Here is a 25,459-nt window from a genome sequence, read left to right on the forward strand (position 1 = left end):
AGATGACATTCTAGATGATTTTGTGCTTCCAGCAGTTGTGTGGCAGCAGTTTGGGGAAGGCCCTTTCCTGTTTCAGCATGACGATGCCCCTGTGCACAAAGCGAGGTCCATGCAAAAACAGTGTGGAAAAACTTGACTGGCCTGCACAAAGCCCTGACTTCAAACCCATCGAACACCTTTGGGCTGAATTGGAACGGCGACTGTGAGCCAGTCCAAATCGCCCAACATCAGTGCCCAACCTCATTAATGCTCTTGTGGCTGAATGGGAGCAAGTCCCTGCAGCAATATTACAAGATCTAGTGGAAAGCCTACCCAGAAGTGTGGAGGCTGTTATAGCAGCAAAGGGGGGACCAACTTCATATTACTGCCTATGATTTTGGAATAAGATGTTTGATGAACAGGTATCCACATACTTTTGTAGTGTAGTGTATTTAGTTGTAATATGTCAACTGCCTCACGGCAATGTGTATTCCTGATTTGTAGTGTGACTGAAGCTTGGAGAATGATGGAATTCCCTGTAGATTTCATTTTACCTACCATCATGTACAGTCATCTGGCTCTGTGTCTGAGCAGAACATATATGTCCATCATATTGAGATTACCTTTCCAGGACAAGTGTCCAGGAGTTTAATTGACCTGTGTAACTATGATACTAGGAAAAAGCAGGTGTGTGGTGGTGGAGTTTCACTTCATATTGGAAGCATACAGACCAGACAAAGAACAGAGGAAACCACTCTTCAGAGTGGTTCATATGATCTTAGGCTAAACAATCTAGACTTAGGCTAGCCTTGTCAAACACCAAACACTCCTCGCTCTCGTCCTTCAATGGGCTACATTGTACTACTCTCAAAGCTTCCTTCGGAAATCCAAATAACTCTCTTTGCTTCTTAACTGGAGGAGAGAGGGAAAGAAAGAAAAATCCATACGGCTCATTGCAATGGCCACAGAAATCCTCCAAAAGTCCCTCTTCTGATTTTGGCGCTCAACTCCAGCGCTAGAACCCATTTCTAAGAGCCTCCCCCATCCCCATGCAGTTTTATCACTCCCTCAAATCTTAATACCTTTGTAAGTAGGGCATTGAATCTAAAGCTATTTGTTTGATACTGACTTTACCCTCTAATCCATTTTCAAATGATACCGATGACTCCTTTCAATTGAGACATCACATCATAATGGTATGTATTTTCTTCCTTTTCTCTCCCGTATTCGGTCTTTCCTTCGTTATTTTATTTACTCCCACCCCTCCCTACCTCGCATCTACCACAATTCCCTAATCTTTTTGAAGTCACTGCCTTCCACTGGTGGAAGTCTGACAGATGCTGAAAATGGGATTGAGTGGTAAATTGAATTATGCCAGAGCATAATATGCCAGAATGGCAGGTGTACAGTGGTGGCAGTGTGGACAGCCTTGATTGGTGGCTGCTGTGAAAGCTAGTCTTGTCTTTTGGATGACGTCTAAATGGAGTAGCGACAGTCCGTGTCATTGTGTTGGGGAATAAGAACCACATTTGGCCACGAAATGGGTGGCAGGAGACGAATCCTCTCACGGTAGTTTGCCTCACAATATTGCTCGGCACCGAGGGTTCCGCATCGTGTTCCAGAGCTGTCGTGATGAACACATATTCTCTTGTTTCCACTAGCCTATAGTTGGCAGCTCCACTTCAAAATATAATAGAATGTTGTCCATGACACTCTAGTTGTTCTCCTCAGTCTCCAAAGCTAACCTTATTCTGTTGGTTCGGCTAGTTTTGTGGACTCTGTGTTGTGGTAATAATGCATGACCAAGTAATTTGTAGCTATGCCATTGGTCATATTCAGCATGGATATTTCCTAGGTACTTCCTTCATATTCTCTCTGATTTGATGTTTTCTGATCTAGTTACATTATACATCAAGTTCAGTGGTTCAAAACAAACTGCTATTTTTACTCGCTTTGGGGTTTTGGGCAGCAAAATGTCAACATTAAGGATGAATAATTACGCCAAAGAGGGGACAAAGCTTTGGCCCATCGTCAAGGAGCCACTACTGTCTCGTGTCTTATTTTGTCTCAAGAGAGGTCCAAAGATTTGCACTTGTTGCCTCTCCTCTGAGTCCTCTCCCAGTTGCCGGTTGACCATTTTGAAGCGAAGTCATGCCGTTCTTCTTCCCCATGCCCGTTGGAAAATGGAGTGCTCCCTTAGAGTTTCATTTCAGGCCAAAATGTCCTGGGGATTGTTGTGTTTTTTGGGGGGAATAATCTGCACTGTGTAATGGCATGCGGGGAAGCACTGATCAGTATGCAGAAAATAAGCCATTTTGCCAGTAATGGCACACGCACATACACACAAACGCTTCATCACAGTGTAGCGCAAAGTGCTAAGGACTGTTGGTTAACACCTCTGCAAAATTCCTAGAACTTCTAAGAGTCAGGAGAGTGTGCAATGTCCCACTTATTTTACTGTCCTACACTTCTAATATGATGTTAGGCTAGGCTATATCCGCATAGTACCACCGATTCACTGCTCATTGGGTGAGGAGAGATTTAGAATGTCATTTGATGGCCTCTGTGATGGAATATCCGCAATACGCCGGGTAACCTTTTCCCCGTAACCGATGATTTGTAACTGAATGTCAGTAGCTTCATTTAAACGGAGGGGCACGTAGAATAACAGCTGACAATTAATTTGTTCGCTGTTCTCCGCTCTTTGTTCCTCTCAAAGTATGTGTTATGACAGCGTAGTAGCTGCCGCCATCGAATTAGAATCGATCTAATTCGAGTTCTATGGCTGCTGCAACCCCAAACAACTACAGTAGAAGTTTTGGTCCTGAGGTTTGCACCAAATAAAAGGGAAGAGTTTGCGGATATCTTTTGCAGAACCTGAATGGTTGTTGTTTTTACCCCTCCCTCATTCCCTGGGTCGGGACAATTACTGCCACCACCAAGTGCAGCCAATCCTCTGAGGTAAATGTGTTTAGCCCTGTGTGCCGCGCGGAGGGGGGAGGTGAAGACAGCCTGGGCGTGTGATGAATGACAACTCATTCAACAGCAGCTGCCCCATTTTCAGCCCGTCGACAATGACGCGCACTGCGGCGACCCTCTCTCTCTCTCTCTCCCTCTCTCTCTCTCTCTCTCTCTCTGTGTGTTATCTAACTGGCAAGGAAGGACCTTTGAGAAGGGAAAAGAGAGACACATATATATATATATATATATATATATATATATATAGAGAGAGAGAGAGAGAGAGAGAGAGAGAGAGAGAGAGAGAGAGAGAGAGAGAGAGAGAGAGAGAGAGAGAGAGAGAGAGACTCAAAGCCTACGGGAGTATTTTGTGTAGTCCCCTCAGACGTCCTCAAGGATAGACATGTTACTGATACATGTTATGTCTTCTGGGATTTACTCAAAGGACAGTGGGGCTTTCATCCCTGACATGAAGATAGAAGGGACGTTGTTGGGCCTGTGACATCACAATGCCTTCTCTTTTAGAGAGTGGCATAAAAAGGATATATATCATTCCCCGCCACCCTTTGAGTAAGGAGCTCTGTAATTGGTTGAAACATCTGCTCTTTCCCCTTTCCATTTCTGGAGGTAATTGGTGTTTATTAAGTATTATGGCCAGTATTTGCCTATGTCAACTCAATGGAGTAAGATATAATAATATTGCCTTTTTTAGTTGACTCTGGTTTACCCATTCATGAATTCAGCAGAGTGATGAATTGTTATACTATAAGCGTTAGAAGCTACAAGAGGCGGTTATTTTGATGCGATAGAATTAGTCTGCTGTCTGCCGTCCCATCTGCGACAGTGATTTGAGGAATGGAAGGGATGCCCCTTGCCACTCCCTGCTAATGAGCAGGTTTTATCGGGAAATTAAACCACAGTCTGTGAAAATATAGTCACAATTGTTTACAGATCAATCAAGCGAGGATCCCGCGGTTCGCCTGTGAACCAAGCTTTTCCTCCGTCGCCAGATAAGTGCGATTAAAAAGGGAATGGGTACTTCTCAAGGCAATGGGAAATACGTGATGAGGCCGTCAACATGGGCTTGACACCAGACATTCAAGGATTTATTTTTACCACAACTCAATGTAGGCAGAATGAAAGCTTTAGGGGGGGAAAAACAACAATCAGTGCAGTGGAAAAAGAGTGGACCCTGTCTTTGTCAAAGTGCAGTGGGAAAAGCGACGGCTGTGTATTCTGCATCCCCTGTGTTTCTCTTTTGCCTTGTCAGAGACCGTGCATAGTGATCCCCCCCCCCCCTACATTATTTGACTGTTTATCCTCTACAGGAATACTAGCTGGCTGCATCACTTGTTCCTGCTCATACAATCTCTGCAGATTCAATTATACGCTGCTCTGGACACACTGAGAAATATGAGAGGATGAGAAAGAGAGGGAGGTATGGATAAAAGGTGGGTGAGAAATAGAGTGAGGGAGAGAGAAGCATGCTAGAGGGAAAGGGAAAGAGATAGAAAGGGAGTGAGGGAAAGAGGGAGGCTAATGCAGAGCATTCCCTGGAGGCATGTATTTATGCTGTGGGATGATGTGATGCTGGAGTGGATGATGTAATGGTACCCTACTGTATAATGATCAGCAGTGACCTCCTAAATGAGAGGATTAGTCCAAGAGGCCTGAGCTGTGCAGAAATAATGGGCCCCGGGCTCAGTGGGGGTCTAGCCTTCACTTGACACAGCAACAGAAAAAACAAATGGGGGAGATGCTGTTGTATCCCACCACTGCCACCAACATGCACTCACTGTCACGGTAGCATGTTGTTGTCATATATCATGAGAGGCCCCCTGCTCTCCTGTTACATCAGTGACCAGACAGACAGCAGAGATCTAGGGGTCATGTGCATCACAATTTTTAACACCAGCACATCAGTGGTCCATTGTCACAGCTCCATTGCACAGACACCGACCCAAGTCAGACAACCAGACGATATGAGGTGCGTTTGCTAGGTATAAGCAAACAGATGCTCACAAATGCTGACCTTCTCAGTCTTTTGATAGGGACCTGTTGGGGAATGACCTGGAGGTTCAATGACAAATGGACACATATTACCCTGGTCGGTGGTCATTTTACCGATGTGCTGACAATTACTAACACAATTGGAGTGAACCTCCATGACCGAAAATAGTACAACCATCTAAAAATGTAGCCTAGTGTATGTGAAGAGTTGTGCCGCGGTGAATATCGCCCTCACCACGGCACCACAGATGAGAGTGCCTGTGAAGGAGAGGGTGGTGGGGGCTTGTTGTCATTTCTGTCAGGCAGCATCAGGGCAGCCTCCAGGTTTGAACACAGGGCTTAGGAGTGAATATGTGGCTAATGGTTGACTGCGGGCAACGCTCTCTTTTGTGTGCTCTGATCAGGCGGATTAAAGCATCCGTATTTCTACCTCCCCTGGTATTAGCTTGTAGAACGGGATATGTTTTAGTATTTCCGCTAAGGAATATATGATATGTAGACCCGACCAAGATGATTCAATTTAGTAAAGAGACAAAAACAGGGCTAAGAGAGAGAGGAAATGGAGAGGCAGGGCATTGTCGTCTCAGCAGCATTCCGACTCATGGTTTCTAAAGGGTTTGGAGCAAATCTTTGTATTGGAGCACTTTTTATCCTACCTCTAAAAGCCATTTTCACTGCAGGATGGGATATGTGTTGAATATGTGGCATGTAGGCTAAACTGTGAAGGTTTCTGAAAAAATATATGTGTTTATCTCAGATGGAAAGTAGATAGCCAAATGTTTTTCTGCACGTCAACATACATCTTGTAGGCCCCAATACTATTGGTAAATTATGAATAGAAAAGTGATAGTACGCTCTTCAATAGATTGCTCTCTGATATTGATATCTCTCCACATAGCCTAGCATTGCAATTTGATTAGCAATATATTGCCAGTATGTGAAAAAGAAACCAGACCAGATTCTGGTCTGAAATAGGCTACATTGTGTTTTATTGTCCTATGTCTTGCTCTTGGCATGATGTAATATTTGTTATTGAGTAGTAATTCAATTTCTTTCGTTACATTCCTTGTATTGTATACGGTAATACAGGGTTTCTGTATCTTTTCAGGCCAGTGTTGTACAGTAATATTTGTCCTTTTTTTTGTTGCAGTTTTAAAACAAATTTCCTGAAATTCTATGCATTTTGCCATGGCTAATACTGTGTTCTTTAGCTTAAACATAATAACAAAATATACTGCAAAAAAAAAAATAATAATAATGTTTTATTCTCGCTAACTGTATCTTTTATACAGTCAGTCAGTTAGTTCTCAAAGATTCTACAATAAAAAAAACATTTAGGTCCATTATCTTTTCCAGATACTTTATATTGTTTCTGTATAAAGTGTTTTTCCATTCCAATGGACACTTTCTGGATAAAACACGATCTGATAAAACACTTAGGCGGCCCACCCAAAGATTTCAATGGCAGAAAAGCCTTGAATAACACTATCTATGATCTACCAATGTAGAGGCTAATGTCCTACATTTCAGATTCAGAAAAGCGTTTTTGCCCCAACATTGGGCATTGGGTTGTCGAACACACCCTCAAGAATTTCGCTACACCCGCAATAACATCTGCTAAAATATGTGTATGTGACCAAGACAATTTGATTTGATTATGCTTTGAGTCATAGCCCCTTGTATGAGCCTTACAAACGACTGTAGCCTAAATACATTCATCAGTATGCCTATGCACAAGTAGACTAGAATTGATCCTAATCCGCTCATAAAAGTGTAAGTGCATTAGTGCAACCATAAAGTATAAAGTGGTTTCTAAAAAGTGACCCTGAAAACTCAAATCCGAACTCATCAAATAGATCTGTTTGTTTGTTGTCCCCGGAAGTGGTGTGGTGGCGGCAGGCACGATGAATCAACCTGAATGGAGCTCGTTGAATGGCCCATCACTCTAGGTACAGTTGAGCGGTCCGGTTATCAGTGTCATTCGCTGGGCTCGTAACCCCGGTTCCATGTCTGTCTGGAGCCATTGGGTTTCCATTACCACAAATCCATTCTGCTCATTTAATAATAATGACTGAGACCCTGCCACGACCCCAGACTCAAACTGGGCTAAGTCTCGTCCGAGAAGACACTAGACGTGCCTTTTGGTTTGGTTCAACCCAGACTAGACGTGCCTGGTTTGGTTCAACCCGGCTCCTATATTCACTGACTTATGGTTTCATCCAGGCTTTCAGTTGATAAACCTCAAAGTCCAGAATTGAGATTTTCTCTTCTAAAGCCTAGATGACAACATTATGGTAAATGTAGGGTAAGTTGTAATTTGAAGCTACATAGATTTATTTGGCTATAGCCATCATGTTTTGGAACACTTCTGTAACATGGAAACACTGACACATCTTTCCCGACAAATAAAAATGATATCCCAAAATATGTTTACTTTAAAATGTATTCCAAACAAAAACAATGATTGCGAAGTTAAACAAACCATACAACTCTATTCAGAATGACAGCATGAACGGCACAAACTGTCATTCTGTTACAAAACGTTGCATCTGCACGGCTTTTCAAGTTTACTTGTTTTGTGGAAGTTGTAGTCCTTTTGCATAGAGTTGTATGGTTTGTTTAACTTTGCAATCATTGGTTTTTGTTTGACATACAGTACCAGTCAAAAGTTTGGACACACCTTCTCATTCCAGGGTTTTTCTTTATTTTTACTATTTTCTACATTGTAGAACAATAGTGAAGACATCATAGCTATGAAATAACACATATGGAATCATGTAGTAACCAATAAAGTGTTAAACAAATCAACATGTATTTTATATTTGAGATTCTTCAAAGCATTCACCCGTTGCCTTGATGACAGCTTTGCACACTCTTGGCATTCTCTCAACCAGCTTCAACTGGAATCATTTTTACAACAGTCTTGAAGTTTATTTTTTTGGTTACTACATAATATTTAATTGTTTTGATGTCTTCACTATTATTCTACAATGTGTAAAATACTTGTTTTTTTTTTAAATAAGGAAAAACCCTTGAATGAGTGGGTGTGTCCAAACTTTTGACTGGTACTGTACGTTTTAAAAGAGAAAGGTCTGAGTCTCTGCATCATTCTGTTCTGTGGATTTGTCCTAAATCATACCTCTATCACTCTGTAAACTGCTATTCCGAAAACAGCTTTAGTCCTACTGAGAAAAAGAATACAGGTGCACATCTGAACCATTATTTTGTCAAGCCATCTAAACAGGTATTGGTGCCTGGTTGTTTTGTAAGATAATAACTGAGCGAGCCAATCTTGTTGCCGTGGTGTCTATGCCTTACGCCATGGCCTATCCAACCAATCCCCCTCTGATATGAGAACACGGTCGGCCCTCCTAACCTCTTAATTACACGACAGCGTGGCGGGTCACGCTCCAGCCCCCCCCCCCCCCCTCCCCCCCCAGTCCAGTCAGTGGTGTCCATCTGTGCTTTCCCTGTACCCCAACCATCCCGCTAGCAATACGGAGCCCTGCACGCAATAGCCTAATTCCCCAAAATGGAAACACTGGGACCAGTAATAAGACAAAGTTCCTGGCCAAAGCACAACGCAACATGTGGTTGAAGGGATGTACAGATAGGGACATTGACTGTCAGTGCTACAATAAAAGACGCAATATTGGTGTAGGGCTGTATGTACTGTACAAGTCAAATCAAATCAAATTTATTTATATAGCCCTTCGTACATCAGCTGATATCTCAAAGTGCTGTACAGAAACCCAGCCTAAAACCCCAAACAGCAAGCAATGCAGGTGTAGAAGCACGGTGGCTAGGAAAAACTCCCTAGAAAGGCCAAAACCTAGGAAGAAACCTAGAGAGGAACCAGGCTATGAGGGGTGGCCAGTCCTCTTCTGGCTGTGCCGGGTGGAGATTATAACAGAACATGGTCAAGATGTTCAAATGTTCATAAATGACCAGCATGGTCGAATAATAATAAGGCAGAACAGTTGAAACTGGAGCAGCAGCACAGTCAGGTGGACTGGGGACAGCAGGAGTCATCATGTCAGGTATTCCTGGGGCATGGTCCTAGGGCTCAGGTCCTCTGAGAGAGAGAAAGAAAGAGAGAATTAGAGAGAGCATATGTGGGATGGCCAGTCCTCTTCTGGCTGTGCCGGGTGGAGATTATAACAGAACATGGCCAAGATGTTCAAATGTTCATAAATGACCAGCATGGTCGAATAATAATAAGGCAGAACAGTTGAAAGAAACTGGAGCAGCAGCACGGCCAGGTGGACTGGTGACAGCAAGGAGTCATCATGTCAGGTAGTCCTGGGGCATGGTCCTAGGGCTCAGGTCCTCCGAGAGAGAGAAAGAGAGAATTAGAGAATGCACACTTAGATTCACACAGGACACCGAATAGGACAGGAGAAGTACTCCAGATATAACAAACTGACCCTAGCCCCCCCGACACATAAACTACTGCAGCATAAATACTGGAGGCTGAGACAGGAGGGGTCAGGAGACACTGTGGCCCCATCCGAGGACACCCCCGGACAGGGCCAAACAGGAAGGATATAACCCCACCCACTTTGCCAAAGCACAGCCCCCACACCACTAGAGGGATATCTTCAACCACCAACTTACCATCCTGAGACAAGGCCGAGTATAGCCCACAAAGACCTCCGCCACGGCACAACCCAAGGGGGGGGGGGGAGCCAACCCAGACAGGATGACCACATCCGTTCACCCTCCCACTCCTGGGCCAGACTACACTCAATCATATGACCCACTGAAGAGATGAATCTTCAGTAGAGACTTAAAGGTTGAGACCGAGTTTGCGTCTCTGACATGGGTAGGCAGACAGTTCCATAAAAATGGAGCTCTATAGGAGAAAGCCCTGCCTCCAGCTGTTTGCTTAGAAATTCTAGGGACAATTAGGAGGCCTGCGTCTTGTGACCGTAGCGTACGTGTAGGTATGTACGGCAGGACCAAATCAGAGAGATAGGTAGGAGCAAGCCCATGTAATGCTTTGTAGGTTAGCAGTAAAACCTTGAAATCAGCCCTTGCTTTGACAGGAAGCCAGTGTAGAGAGGCTAGCACTGGAGTAATATGATCAAATTTTTTGGTTCTAGTCAGGATTCTAGCAGCCGTATTTAGCACTAACTGAAGTTTATTTAGTGCTTTATCCGGGTAGCCGGAAAGTAGAGCATTGCAGTAGTCTAACCTAGAAGTGACAAAAGCATGGATACATTTTTCTGCATCATTTTTGGACAGAAAGTTTCTGATTTTTGCAATGTTACGTAGATGGTACGTAGATGATAGCTGAGCTGACTACACTGACTGTGCTAGTGGCAGACTCCACTATGCTGGCAGGCTGGCTAACAGCCTGCTGCCTGGCCTGCACCCTATTTCATTGTGGAGCTAGAGTAGTTAGAGCCCTGTCTATGTTGGTAGATAAAATGAGAGCACCCCTCCAGCTAGGATGGAGTCCGTCACTCCTCAGCAGGTCAGGCTTGGTCCTGTTTGTGGGTGAGTCCCAGAAAGAGGGCCAATTATCTACAAATTCTATCTTTTGGGAGGGGCAGAAAACAGTTTTCAACCAGCGATTGAGTTGTGAGACTCTGCTGTAGAGCTCATCACTCCCCCTAACTGGGAGGGGGCCAGAGACAATTACTCGATGCCGACACATCTTTCTAGCTGATTTACACGCAGAAGCTATGTTGCGCTTGGTGATCTCTGACTGCTTCATCCTAACATCGTTGGTGCCGACGTGGATAACAATATCTCTATACTCTCTACACTCGCCAGTTTTAGCTTTAGCCAGCACCATCTTCAGATTAGCCTTAACGTCGGTAGCCCTGCCCCCCGGTAAACAGTGTATGATCGCTGGATGATTCGTTTTAAGTCTAATACTGCGGGTAATGGAGTCGCCAATGACTAGAGTTTTCAATTTGTCAGAGCTAATGGTGGGAAGCTTCGGCGTCTCAGACCCCGTAACGGGAGGAGTAGAGACCAGAGAAGACTCGGCCTCTGACTCCGACCCGCTGCTTAATGGGGAAAACCGGTTGAAAGTTTCTGTCGGCTGAATGAGCGACACCGGTTGAGCGTTCCTACAGCATTTCCTTCCAGAAACCGTGAGAAAGTTGTCCGGCTGCGGGGACTGTGCCAGGGGATTTATACTACTATCTGTACTTACTGGTGGCACAGACGCTGTTTCATCCTTTCCTACACTGAAATTACTCTTGCCTAGCGATTGCGTCTGAAGCTGGGCTTGTAGCACAGCTATCCTCGCCGTAAGGCGAGTACAGCGACTGCAATTAGAAGGCATCATGTTAATGTTACTACTTAGCTTCGGCTGTTGGAGGTCCTGACGAACCGTGTCCAGATAAAGCGTCCGGAGTGAAAAAGTTGAGGAGGAAAAAACAAAAATATAAACGGTAATTAAAAAGTAAAAACCGTAAATTTGTCAGGTAGCAAAACAGGTTGGCAACAAAACGCACAGCAAATCGAAAACAAGTCTGCAAGTCGTGACCGGAAATACAAGTGATACTATCAGGGCCATATGTCACACTTACCATTGCCAATGGCCTTATATACCACAGCAACTACTAGTGGAATAATTATACCACCTCAAAACAGATTAGTTGCTTTGTAGCTATGTACAGTGGTGGCTACCACTTTTGCGCACATGTTTTTGTCTACATGGACAACATTATTTGCTGCAATACTAAGTAGTAGTCAACCATATGTACAGTGCATTCGGAAAGTATTCAGACCCCTTGACTTTTTCCACATTTCGTGACGTTACAGCCTTATTCTAAAATTGATTAAATTGTTTTTTTTTTCTCTCATCAGTATACACACAATGCCCCATAATGACGAACCAAAAACAGTTTTTCAGACATTTTTGCAAATGTGTGTGTATATATATATATATATATATATATATATATATATATATATATATATATAACATTTACATGAGTATTCAGACCCTTTACTCAGTACTTTGTTGAAGAACCTTTGGCAGCGATTACAACCTCGAGTCTTCTTGAGTATGACGCTACAAGCTTGGCACACCTTTGTTTGCGGAGTTTCTCCCATTCTTCTCGGCACATCCTCTCAAGCTCTGTCAGGTTAGATGGGGAGCGTTGCTGCACAGCTATTTTCAAGTCTCTTCAGAGATGTTAGATCAGGTTCAAGTCTAGGCTCTGGCTGGGCCACTCAAGGACATTCAGTGAATTCACTCCTGCGTTGTCTTAGCTGTGTGCTTAGGGTCTTTGTCCTGTTGGAAGGTAAACTTTTGCCCCAGTCTGAGGTCCTTAATGCTCTGGAGCAGGTTTTAATCAAGGATTTCTCTGTACTTTGCTCCCTTCGTCTTTCCTTCGATCCTGACTAGTCTTCCAGTCCCTGCTGCTGAATAACATCCCCAAAGCATGATTGCTGTCTCCACCATACCAGGTTTCCTCCAGACGTGATGCTTGTCATTCAGGCCAAAGAGTTCAATCTTGGTTCCAACAGACCAGAGAATCTTGTTTCTCATGGTCTGAGAGTCTTTAGGTGCCTTTTGACAAACTCCAAGCGGCCTGTCATGTGCCTCTACCATAAAGGCCTGATTGGTGGTGTGCCGCAGAGGTGGTTCTCCCCAGTTTGCTCAGTTTGGCCAGGTGGCCAGATCTAGGAAGAGTCTTGGTGGTTCCAAACTTCTTCCATATAAGAATGATGGAGGCCACTGTGTTCTTGAGAACCTTCAATGCTGTAGAAATGTTTTGTTACCCTTCCCCAGATCTGTGCCTCCACACAATCCTGTCTCGGAGCTCTATGGACAATCCTTTCTACCTCATGGCTTGGTTTTTGCTCTGACATGCACTGTCAACTGTGGGACCTTATATATAGACAGGTGGACACCAATTAAGTTTTTAGAAACATCTCAAGGATGATCAATGGAAACAAGATGCACTTGAGCTCAATGTTGAGTCTCATATCAAAGGGTCTGAATATTTATTGTTAATTTTGTTAATGTTTCATACATTTGTTAAAAAACTGTTTTCACGTTGTCATTGTGGGGTTTTGTGGTAGATTGATGATGGGAAAATCTTGATCACCCTGTTGAAGGAGAACTTTCCTGCAATGTAGGAATTTTAAAAAGTGTATTTAAAGTTTAAAAAGGCTTCTGAAGTTTGTAATTCCCACTTTGAAATGTCAGACTTGATTTTCCTTACGAACATTTTTACAACCCTTACAAAAGTAGCGAACTGGCTCCAATGAAGATCCGACATCGTGTATGGTCCTTACATCATTTATGTAACCAGTCTGTATGCTTTGTATAGCCTATTTAGCCTAGATAGTGCTGAATGAGTTGGCTCAGTGGAGAGAGGTCCCCTCAGAGATGAGTGAGTCACTTTGTGTTTGCGGTTTACCCCTGACTTACATTAGAGCCATGACGAGAGCCATGTTTTTTATGATGACTCTTTGACACTTATGGTACTTCAGTGCATCTTAACCTTACAGGCGTCGTGCACAATCAGCACAGTGCACCACAGCGCTTAGTAACAACAGACCTCATCCGTGGCTTCTTCTGTCTCAGCGGTGCAACAGGAAAACTCACACAAAAATAACTTAATATTCCAAATGAGTGCTACACTGTGTCTGCTCTGCAGTGCACATAGTTTTCCCCCCTCTTGAAACACTAAGAAACCTACATTAATCCAAGATCTCCGGGTTTGATATTTTCCCAATCTCTCGGCGCCACCCATGATTGTGGTGGTGACCTCGCCTTCCTCTCCCAGGTCACGCTGGGACATGGCGGGGGAATTTTCCCATCACCGCCAGCTTATCAGTATGACAGCGCAGGCGTTTAATCGCGGCGCCGCAGACAGCTGTTAAGTCCCTCTCCATACTGACTCAGACGCTGAGCGTGGATGAGCGAGCCGATGCTTCCTGTGTAGGGGGGGAGAGAGAGAACGAGCGTCTCATCTCCTGGTGTGTGTGTGTGTGTGTGTGTGTGTGTTTGCGTGTGTGTGTGAGTAAGTGATATTTCAGACATGTAGATGTCTTTCTTGCAGTCTGTGTCACTTACACACACACAGAGTCACAGTGGCACACACACAATACAGTATGATCTCAATCACGAGAAGAATGCTCTCACAGTAATGTAGTCACAATTGGGTCACTGGGGCTTTTGAAAACAAAACAAATTGTTACAGTGTTGACTGGAACAAGGTTGAATCCATTTTCATTCAGACTTTGATTCACTTCAGCGGCTTGTAAGGGAGACAATGGGAGAGCGGTATCGATAATTACTTTTTAATGTGGCACACTCATCATGTCCAATTTCATGGCCCTCCAGCTGCAGATTTCCGATTTAATCACAACATAATGCGGTTACACTCCACCTTTTGAATGGGGTGGGGGTGGAAGAGGAGGACCCAACTACCGCCAACTTCCCCATGTCTGGATCTGTGCCATTCAGACCTGGGTCAAAAATAGATTGCCTATTATTTTCTTTCAAATACCTTCGGTACACTTTATTTGGGGCTGGCGCACAGGGTGGGCGAGCTTTGCACTTTTGGGACTACTACATAAAAGGTTGACAAGGTTAGTGGTATGGTTCCTCCAGTAAGGCCTTAGATCAGTGGAGGAAAGGGTTGAACTAATGTTAATGTAGAGAGTTCAGCAGAGGGTTAATGCTGTCAGAAGCTCTTTAACTTGATAGGATTTTGCTGACAGTAGCAGATTGCTATGTCTGGATTATTAACCTACTGTAGGTCTGCAATACAAACCATATTACATATGCAATAAGGCCCGTATTTCTATTGAGGCTTTGAATATGAACTTGGTCATATTTTGCTGCTGCTATAGAGATTCTTGCAGGTCTCTCACACCCAGGAATGTTTGTGTGTGTCCATGCATAGGGATGGGGATGTGTGTGTGCGAGAGAGAAGGCCGGCCTGTCTTTGAGCTGTTCTGTAGCCATTTTATGAAGTGAAGTGTTCTTGCGGGCTGTAGAGGTGATTTTAAAGAGAGGCATCAAGCCTTCATTAATGCAGCCCAGCCTGTCTGACCCCTGGTTAATGTTCCTATCATTTTTAGAGTAGGGTGTAGCTACCTTTCATTTGAAATGACTCATGTTTAATGCATCTCTCTGGTTCCAGGATTTAACCTCACCTCCAGGGTTGTTGGAGGGTTGGATGGTTGCATACCGGCGACATGGCCATGCCGGGCAAGAGGGGTTGGCGGGTTAGCCAGGCAGCCCGCCTCAGGACCAGTGGGGTTGAAATGGCCATGCAGAGTTATTCACACCCGTCTGGCATTTACTTAACATTGCAAGCCCCTTCCCCCTGGCCTGTGTTCCAGGAACCTGATCTCCAGGGCGGCCTGGGTCCCCCCGTGGCTCTCTGAACCACTTAGTTGCCGTGGCCTGGGCCATGACTGGAATCCTTAAGCAGAGGAGACTGGCTTGCAGTGGTGCTGGGGTTTTGGGTATGCGTGTGTGTTTGTTTTGTACTCACTCTGTGTGTGTGTGTGTGTGTGTGTGTGTGTGTGTGTGTGTGTGTGTGTGTGTGTGTGTGTAGTGGGTAATAATTTGATATACTGTATAACTCACCTCCAACCCATAATGAGACTATGCCATTTATATTCAAAAAGTCTATCAAATGCATATCATATCATTTGACTCCATAAGATAAATAGCAATGTGGACTATTGTTGAGCAGGACTATTGTTGAGTTACAGGAATAGACTATCAAGAAAGGTCTGAGAATTTAATATCAAAGGCTAATATTTGTTGACCAATAGAATAGTGTAAAAGTGAACTTCCAACTAGATATCCGACCTACAGGCTGTTATCACGACAGAATGGGTGATGGTGAGAGCAACACAGATAATTCAGCATTCCTGAGAAACAAAATAATTTTCATACAGTGTTGATAACAGTCACTTCAGGTGTAGTTGTAGATGTAGGTGTAGATGTGTGCGTGTGCGTGTGTGTGTGTGTGTGTGCGCGTGTGTGTGTGTGTTCATGGCTTTTAGCCTACTAACAGCAGAGTGAGTAAGGAACATGTATGAGTGATTCAAATACAAATCCCATTTTATTTATCACATGCTTCGTAAACAACAGGTTTAGACTAACAGTGAAATGCTTACTTACGAGCCCTTCCAAACAACGCAGAGAGAAAAACAGAAAGATATTAAATGTCAGTAGCTAGGTTTCCATCCAATTGGCGACAGATTGTAATGAGAATATTCTAAAATCTGCATTATATACAATATGCAAATTTCCCCACCAGAAGTGAACTTGTTGCTGATGAAAGGATGTGTGTGATGACGTAGTGCACATAAAAAATGACTTTTACGGTTAAATTCCCATGTACCGAATTAAAAATACAAGTTACATATTAGTTTCCATCGCAGTTTCAATTCTACTGATGGTTTAGTAAAAAATAATGTTTAGCTAGAGCGCAGCTTGCCAACAGTTTGCAGATACAGTGCGGGTAGGCTTGCCGACATGATGAGATTATTATGGACAAAAGAGTGAGATTAATCATGTCACCAGAATAAGACCCTCTATATTTATTGGGAAGGAGTACCAATCGCCGTGCACTTTCACCACCCTGTGAAGTTTATCATAACTTATTTCATCTGTAAGCCTAAGAAACTGCATGCTTTCTCCGAGTCATAGTGGGAGGACCACACAACATACATGTATCCTCGCGTGACTCCAAGTTTACTTTAATACTATGCTTATTATATCAATATTTGCGCATAAAGGCGTTTCCACCCCCATTTCTCGCATAATACATTTTACAGACACAAAAAGATCCCACCTTGTCTAGAGTATTTTGGAACAGTTACATATTTGGAAAGTTTACAGACAAATTTGCTGTTTGCATTCCATCAGGCCATGAAGTGTTTTATCCGACATGTACTTTACTCGCATAAAAAGGTTGGATGGAAACCTGGTTTATGTATCAGTGTTGATGAATCTATTACTGTGCTCATGGAGGCCTGGAGGGCTTTGGTGTAGTCAACCTGCTGACAATCTCAACACTTCATTTCTATATGCATAATTAGGCTACTAGTACTAGGCTATAGGTGAAACAAGGTGCTATCTTCAGCTGTCCCCATAGGAGAACCCTTTGAAGGACCCTTTTTGGTTCTAGGTAGAACCCTTTTGGTTCCAGGTAGAACTCTTTTAGGTTCCCATATAGAACCCTTTCCACAGAGGGTTTTACCTGTACCCTCAAAGGGTTCTCTTATGGGGACAGCCGGACACTCCTTTTGGAACAACTTTTTCTAACGATGTACCACTTATGGTTTTACATGTTGGTTTGTTTTGTATCAGTAGATGGTTGGAGAGATTCAGGCTGATTGCTCAGCAAAGTTCAATGGAATAAAATCTAGACGATGTCAGCCGGTGATACATTTTAGACCATTTCAGACATCCATTAAATACATCTGTGCCACAAATACGAGTTGAAATGTCTCTCAGGATATAAACGGAAACCAAATAGGATATATTTTCTTTTCAGTCTCCACTCTGAAAATTTCAACTGATTTCTCGGCTACTAGGAGAAATCAACAGACTCCCACTTGTCTCTTGGAGAATTGATAATTAGTATGTCACCGTGATTGAAATTTGGCAAATGTTGAAAGGATATGGGTTGTCTAATCAGAACCAGCCTCAGAGCAGAATCCTGATGCTCGGTTGGCGTAGAGCGGTTTTTAAAGATGTAACGGGTGACAAATGAATTGCATTATGGGTGAAGATGCTCATTTTCAGGGGGATAGCAGATAGCGATGGCAGAAACCACAGATGGACAAATCTGGTACCTAACATCTCTGAAATGGTGTAATTTGCATTCACTGTCATATGAATTGAACCACCAATAAGCTTGTGCTTGCTATTCAGACCAATTCTGAGGTGTTCAATATTAAGCTATGTTTATTATACTATGATTATGTCAAGCTGTATTGAATGTGACTGAACTGAAAAGTCAAATCTTCTACTGGTGAATTGACTGAATTGAAATGCCATGTGTGCTATTGAATGAATGAAACTATTCAACCTTTCCCTGAGAAATCAAGAAATCAAGCACCCTAGAAATCCTCTCTCTCTGCCTTCATATGTTGGCCTCACGCTATGCTAGTGAGCTAGCTACCTCTCCTCTGCACTGGTGATGTTGGGGGCTGTTAATCTGTGGTGAAAGGGGCTTATCGCTAATGCTAACGCTACTCTCTCTCTCTTTTCCTTCCCCCTTTCCCCTGGCACAGGAGCTGCTCAGTACCCAGGTAAACCCCCCCTACCTCCTCCTTCTCTCTTTTCATTGATTTCTCTCTCTCTCTCACTCGTGCCCTTCTCTTCTCTCTTAGTTTTTACAGAATGGTCGCCTCTCAGCGTCTAGTGTTTGTGTGCTGCATACTAACTATCGCAGTGGTCTTTCCATATCAATTTTCTTTTATCACACTTTTTCTCTCACTGCCTTTCCTTCTCCTCTGTTTTCGTACACTTTCCCCTGCCGCCGTCGCCGCTCCATAGCTGCTGATAGACTATCTCTTGCTTCTGCACCTGCTTTTGTTTCTTCTTCACGTCTTTTCTTCTCTTGTTCTTGCAACCTTTTGCTCTCTATAGCTGGTCTAGGGTCAGTTTTGTTGAGTACTGCATAATGGATGATGTTAGACATGGAGGCAGGGAGAGCTGATCTTAAAACCAGTTTGTATGAGCAGAAGGTCACTAGACTCTAGAGCTACAATTTGTCACATTCTCTTTTTTCTTGTCAGTGTTGTTTTGTGTTATGTGTTTAGATGTTGATGGTCGGTGGTATGTGAAGTTGTTTGCATTGTCCATAAAACAAAGTATTTTTGTGAATGAATTATGACATTGGAAGGACTTCGATGAACCAGTTTCAAAGCTTATCATCTCACATGCCTCACTAGAATATATCACAAGTTATCCATAATGAAATCATGTTGATACTCCTTAGCAAAACTTTACGTTATTTGAAGGATGCCACTTCATTCATACTTAGTTACTTTTAAATGGATGGCAAACCAGGACATACCTGCTTCAAAACAACACCGTTCCTCATTTGCCTGCCAACAAGGCCTGTTTCAGTCTGTTTATGTTACACCATGGTACCATGGCAAACTGGTCTGAATTTGTGGTTGGAACTAAAATAACTGTCTTTTCTTCCACAAGCTACAAAGTAAGGTCTATTTTTTTTTTTGTCTTCAACTTGACTGTCTTTCAAACAGTCAGCCACAATGAAATAGCACTTTAGCAGTTAGCATACAGTCACTACTCTTTCATCAACTCTAGTACATCTCCAGTCCTGGAGAGCTACAGTGTGTGGATGTCTTTTCTTCCATCCTAGCTCATCTAATCATGGTCTAAATTGAAGACCACTATCAGTTAAGTCACTGAATCAGGTGTGTTGGTGCAGGGGTGGAACCAAAGCCTGCACACTCTGTGGGTCTCTGGGACCAGAATTGTCCAACACCTTCACAGCCTCATATCCGAACCAGACCATTGGCTTTTAGCACGTTAGCTGTAGACTACTGTAGACAAGAGGTTGAGGACAGTCAGACGTTGAAACTAGACGGCCCGACAACGCCCCTCACTGCGGCACGGGCGATTAATGCTCCCACTCACCCCCCCATCCACATTCAATCACACCAAAGATGCTGAGCCAGTATTGAACTAGCGTTCGCAAAAACACTGCCTCGCTTGGCAGAGGGCCTGGTGTGTGTGTGTTTAGCCCCTGCCTTCGATCCAATTATTAATGTCACCCTCCGTTATTTATACGTATATAAATTAGAATTGAGCTGAGAAAGATTCTTCCCGAGGGGGATTGGATAGGGCCCAGCCCTTGCTAAGAGGAGGACAGTCCTTCACGGCTCTATGCTCAGTGATATCCTGTCCTATCCTACCCCACCCGCTGTTATGCTGTGGTCTTCTACAACAGATTGCCAACTGAGCATCACTGCTCTGCTCTCCTTCCCCTCTGCCAAAAACATAATGTACTGTACAGTCACCATCTATATATAAAGTAAAATACAAAAACTATAAAGCGCTTTATGGCTGGAGGACTGGTAAAAGTTGCTGGCTGTAAACTTCCAGTAAATCCCTAAAGGACTTGATGGGGACAGATGTTGATGGCGAGAGCTGTTGAGGGGAGAGCTGTTGATGAGGAGAGCTGTTGAGGGGAGAGCTGTTGATGGGGAGAGCTGTTGATGAGGAGAGCTGTTGAGGGGAGAGCTGTTGAGGGGAGAGCTGTTGATGAGGAGAGCTGTTGAGGGGAGAGCTGTTGATGAGGATAGCTGTTGAGGGAGAGCTGTTGATGGGGGGAGCTGTTGATGGGGAGAGCTGTTGATGGGGAGAGCTGTTGATGAGGAGAGCTGTTGAGGGGAGAGCTGTTGATATGAAGAGCTGTTGATGGGGAGAGCTGTTGATGAGGAGAGCTGTTGAGTGGAGAGCTGTTGATGAGGAGAGCTGTTGATGGGGAGAGCTGTTGATGGGGAGAGCTGTTGATGAGGAGAGCTGTTGACGTTTTAGTCATTTAGCATATGCTTTTATCCAGAGTGACTTACAGTAGTGAGTGCATACATTTTCATAACCCTGGCGTTGCGCTCTACCCACTGAGCCAACAGGAAGGACAGCACTCGTGCTGGAATTTAGACCTAGCATAGCGTAGGATCAGGATCAATTCCAGTCCCTTTGAAGTCGGGAATTGAAATAAAATTATTCAGCTGACATTATGGGCATTTTCCCAATTTGTGATTTGAATTCTATTTCCTTTCCTGAACAGACGATAAACAGAGGCTGTCCTAATGATGTTTCGCAGGCGCAGAGGAGTAGATACATTCTCCAGACACTTGATTAGAAGAAATACTTAGTAATGCAACACTGCGCCCGGTAAATCCACCACCTCTATTATACATGAATGTTTCAGCCTGAGCCCTTTGTGTTTCAGTCTAGATCAATTGTCTAGACTGATCCCGTTTTAGTATAACTGACTGGAATTTCATTTAGGTGAGATAAGGTCAATAAAGTCCTATGAAAATGACCCAATCTAACAGAAAAGACCAACAAATTATTTAATGCACTATAATCATGTTTACTAAACGTCTCATTCAACCTCTCAGTTGAATCAGATGTCCAAGTCCTGGAATACATGAAATACATGAAATTGGCTGTGCTGAGATTTTACAACAACAGGACCTCCTAAATATGTCTTGTTGAACAGTGTCTGCCTCCTGGCTCTGACCTTAAGGACAAGCCTGTGCCGCAAGGACTCCTTGTGCCCCCCCTCTCCCAACGCACTGATGAGGCAGGGTATGTGTGTGTGCATGCAAGTGTGTGAGAGAGGGGGTTATTTCGGGGCAATCAATAGAGGGAGATGTGAGGGGAGCAGAGGACAGGGGCTTCCGCATGGCAGTTAATCTGCAGGCCACAGTACAGGGATTCATATCTGTGTTCAGATGGGTCCTTGAGATCACATACACGCTCTTCTCTCTCACAAATCACAGACTCTTTCTCTCTCTCTCGCTCTCTCTCGCTCTGCACGTGCACACACACACACAAGAGCCTGCGAATACTGCACAATTTAAACACTTGCCCTCACATTCCACCTTTCTCTGATGTGTAAATATTGGACTATAAATTGTGCCTTCCTGTATTATACTGATGCAAAAAATATATATTCTATTCCACTGTGCTATTTACTTTGTTCGCATTCTCATCTTTATTATGTGTTATTGTTGTGGCTTTGTCGAGAAGGAACCAGAGAGTAAGCAATTTCGTTAGACGGCGTACACCATGCGTATCCTGTACATACCACTAATAAAACTAGAAACGCACACACTACGACACAGAGCTATGCCTGCAACATTGCACACGTGCTTTGTCGTTGAGTGGTTCTAGTCAATGTTTACTTGTGTGCCCTTTGCATTCCTTTACTCTAGCTCTCCTCCAAAGCCTGTTGAAAACACCAATGCAACCACTATATTTTCCTCTGAATTGATTGGTTTGCAGGTGTTGTAGAGCAGACTGTTTGATGATGATGATCTTCATGAAGCAATTCAAATACAAGTGGATTGTAAGTAAGTTTCGCGAGGGCATGGAGACACCAGTAGAGGACAGACATACCAGACTAGATAGTAGAGAGCAGCAGGTTTGTAAATGCTTTGTTTTGTGTTTGTGTACAAGATGGCTGTGGAGAGACAGCCAGGTGCTAGAGCCACGTAGCACATATACAGGCACTCCCTCTCACACACACTAACACACACACACCACTAACCAAGAGGAGAAACAGTGAGTGTGGAGGGGAAGGGGGGGAAGAGAGATGCTGATAGCCTGTGTTCTGCTGCAGTGCCCTCTACCTCCCCACCTCTCTCTTTCTCTCTCTGTATCTCCATCTTGTTCTCTCTCACCACCTCTCTCTGTCCTCCTTCAGCCCTTCTGCAGGGTTTCAGCTTGCTTTTGTTTATCTGGCTGGGGGTGGAGGAGAGGAGACCCCTCCATCCGTCCTTCTCTCTCCCTGCCTCCCTCCCTCCCTCTCTCTCCTTCCTGAAAGAGATTTCCAAATGAGAGAGCATAATGGCAGGCCGTCTGGTAGCGCGCCCAGGCCACCACTGCCTCTCTGACACCCTCCTGTCCTACACATCCTCCCATCCCTCCCCCACACACACCCACAGACACACACACACATCCTCCAATTCCCTCCCCCACACCCACCCACAGACACACACACATCCTCCCATCCCTCCCCCACAAACACACACACATCCTCCCATCCATTCCCCACACACACCCACAGACACACACACATCCTCACATCCCTCCCGCATCCACAGACACACACACCCTCCCCTCCCTCCCCCATACACACCCACAGACACACACACACACATCCTTCATCCCTCCCTCATACACACCCACAGACACACACACCCTTCCCTCCCTCACTCCCTCATACACACCCACAGACATACACACCCTCCCCTCCCTCCCCCATACACACCCACAGACACACACTCCCCTCCCTCCCCCATACATACCCACAAACACACCCTCCCCTCCCACACACCCACAGACACACACACACATCCTCCCATCCCTCCCCCACACACACCCACAGACACACACACATCCTCCCATCCCTCCCCCACCCACAGACACACACACACATCCTCCCATCCCTCCCCCACACACACGCACAGACACACACATCCTCCCATCCCTCCCCCACACACACCCACAGACACACATACATCCTCACATCCCTCCCGCATACACACCCACAGACACACACACACATCTTCCCATCCCTCCCTCATACACACCCACAGACACACACACCCTTCCCTCCCTCAATCCCTCATACACACCCACAGACATACACACCCTCCCCTCCCTCCCCCATACACACCCACAGACACACACACACCCTCCCCCATACACACCCACAGACACACACTCCCCTCCCTCCCCCATGCATACCCACAAACACACCCTTCCCTCCCACACACCCACAGACACACACACACATCCTCCCATCCCTCCCCCACACACACCCACAGACACACACACATCCTCCCATCCCTCCCTCCCCCACCCACAGACACACACACACATCCTCCCATCCCTGCCCCCATACACACCCACAGACACACGCACATCCTCCCATCCCTCCCCCCACACACACCCACAGACACACGCGCATCCTCCCATCCCTCCCCCCACACACACTCACAGGCACACACACACCCCCCCCCCAGACACACACACACATCCCCCCCACACAAACACACACACACATCCTCCCATCCCCCCACACACACACACATCCTCCCATCCCTCCCCTGATTCAGATGCTGTTCTGCACCACTTCTCTCCATCCATCCATCCATGGACCGCTCCCACGTGAACTCTATTTTCATGGTCATTAGCACCACACAGGCCAGGCTTCCCCCTCCTTGTTTACCTCTCTTCTCCCTCTTTTTATTTCAATGCACTGCAAATGTCTCCCCACTCTCTCCTCTCTGAGTGGAGAGGAGGATGGTGATGAGGGAATGAGAGAGAGAGGGAAGACCATTACAGAATAGCCTTTGAGGGATTTTTCCGGGTGTTTTCTCCTCCAAAGCATGGAGGCGTAGGAGGTCAGTTTATAAACACTGTCTCATAATCTGCATGTAAAAACGGCATGCCGTCGTTGCTAATCAGCCACTACAAAAGCTTCTTCAAACTCTTCTTCGGGGCGAGTAATCACAACGTAAGCGCTAGGCCCTGTTGGAATATGCTTCATGATTCTGGGTGACATCAGTTCACTGTTAACATGATAAGTAGTACAGAGTTGTTTGCCAGTGTGTTTCATAAGTGTTTGTTCTTGAGACAATTCTTTTTATTCAAACAATTACCACTTAGTGAAATGACTTAGTAAAAGTCAACGATGATGTGGAATCATTCTTAGTCATTCCCTTTGAATGAGCGAGCTATCTCAAATACTAAAACATCCTCTGTATTTAAGAAACCATTAACGTTTCTGAGGAAAATTAAGCCACTTGACGTCGTTGAATGATTCAGCATCATCACTAACAAACCTTTTTATTTTATTACTGTGCAATAAAATATCTCTATAACGTCCTCTTTCCTCCATTTAATGAGATATGTTTCATCTTAAAAGCAGGACATTTCTAAATGGTGTAAATCAGGCTTAATACATTTACTTTTATTGAGTAGACGCAGGGTTATTTTAGCCTGGTCCCAGATATGTGTGTGCTGTACAGCCAACTACGATTTAGCATGACATTGAACATAGGAGTTTGCAAGATGGCACAAACAGATTGGGACCAGGCTAGGGTTCTTTGCATCAAAGCAGTATGTGTGAATATGAGACGGTGACTGGTTGGTTAGGGACTTTGGCAGGGCTGCATCACCGTGCATTTCTGTTGAACAGGGTCTCCCACTCACAGATGGAGGGGTCAATGGCCACTGCCACTCATCTGGTCCACAGCAGAATTGGATTGTGAAAAATCGCAGGGAGAGGAAAAAAGAGCCTCTTGTTTTTGCGGGAACACCAACAAAACTCACACAGACACATGCAGGCACGCATGCACACACACACACACACACACACACACACACACACACACACACACACACACACACACACACACACACACACACACACACACACACACACACACACACACACACACACACACACACACACACACAGTGAGAGAGACAGACACATACACAGAATGCCATCGGATGAGAATCAAATCATCTAGGGTGCTTAGATACACATTGACTGTCAAACACACTCTCAGTGAGAAATGACTAGATGACCTCTCAAATTCACCATGTCAAAATACAGCATTGTTTGTTTGTTCTAAAATGTCCCCTTAGCTGTGGTATGACACAAGCTACAGGCCTAGTTAAATGCTTGGAAAATAGACCCTTCAACACTAATCTGACAGAACTGGTTAGATGTAACCATTACAGTGGCAACCTTGCTTTTCACCCAATCAATTCTGT

The 25,459-nt window shown here is 44.6% G+C and overlaps 1 protein-coding gene across 5 annotated transcripts in view; it reads left to right on the plus strand.

The window, feature by feature from the left end:
- The window catches only part of LOC139423208 (cell adhesion molecule 1-like), a 434,909-nt gene that overhangs the window by 318,082 nt on the left and 91,368 nt on the right, over positions 1–25,459 (plus strand). For 3 of the 5 annotated variants that reach the window (XM_071174958.1, XM_071174956.1, XM_071174960.1), the window contains exon 2: positions 18,193–18,210. The exons of the other annotated variants lie outside the window; for them this stretch is intronic. In XM_071174958.1, coding sequence (XP_071031059.1) covers positions 18,193–18,210 — 18 coding nt within the window. The remainder of the gene's footprint in view (positions 1–18,192; positions 18,211–25,459) is intronic. 5 annotated transcript variants of the gene reach the window in all.

The sequence above is a fragment of the Oncorhynchus clarkii genome, chromosome 12, assembly GCF_045791955.1.
Source record: "Oncorhynchus clarkii lewisi isolate Uvic-CL-2024 chromosome 12, UVic_Ocla_1.0, whole genome shotgun sequence".
In the NCBI taxonomy this organism is placed as follows: Eukaryota; Metazoa; Chordata; class Actinopteri; order Salmoniformes; family Salmonidae; genus Oncorhynchus; species Oncorhynchus clarkii.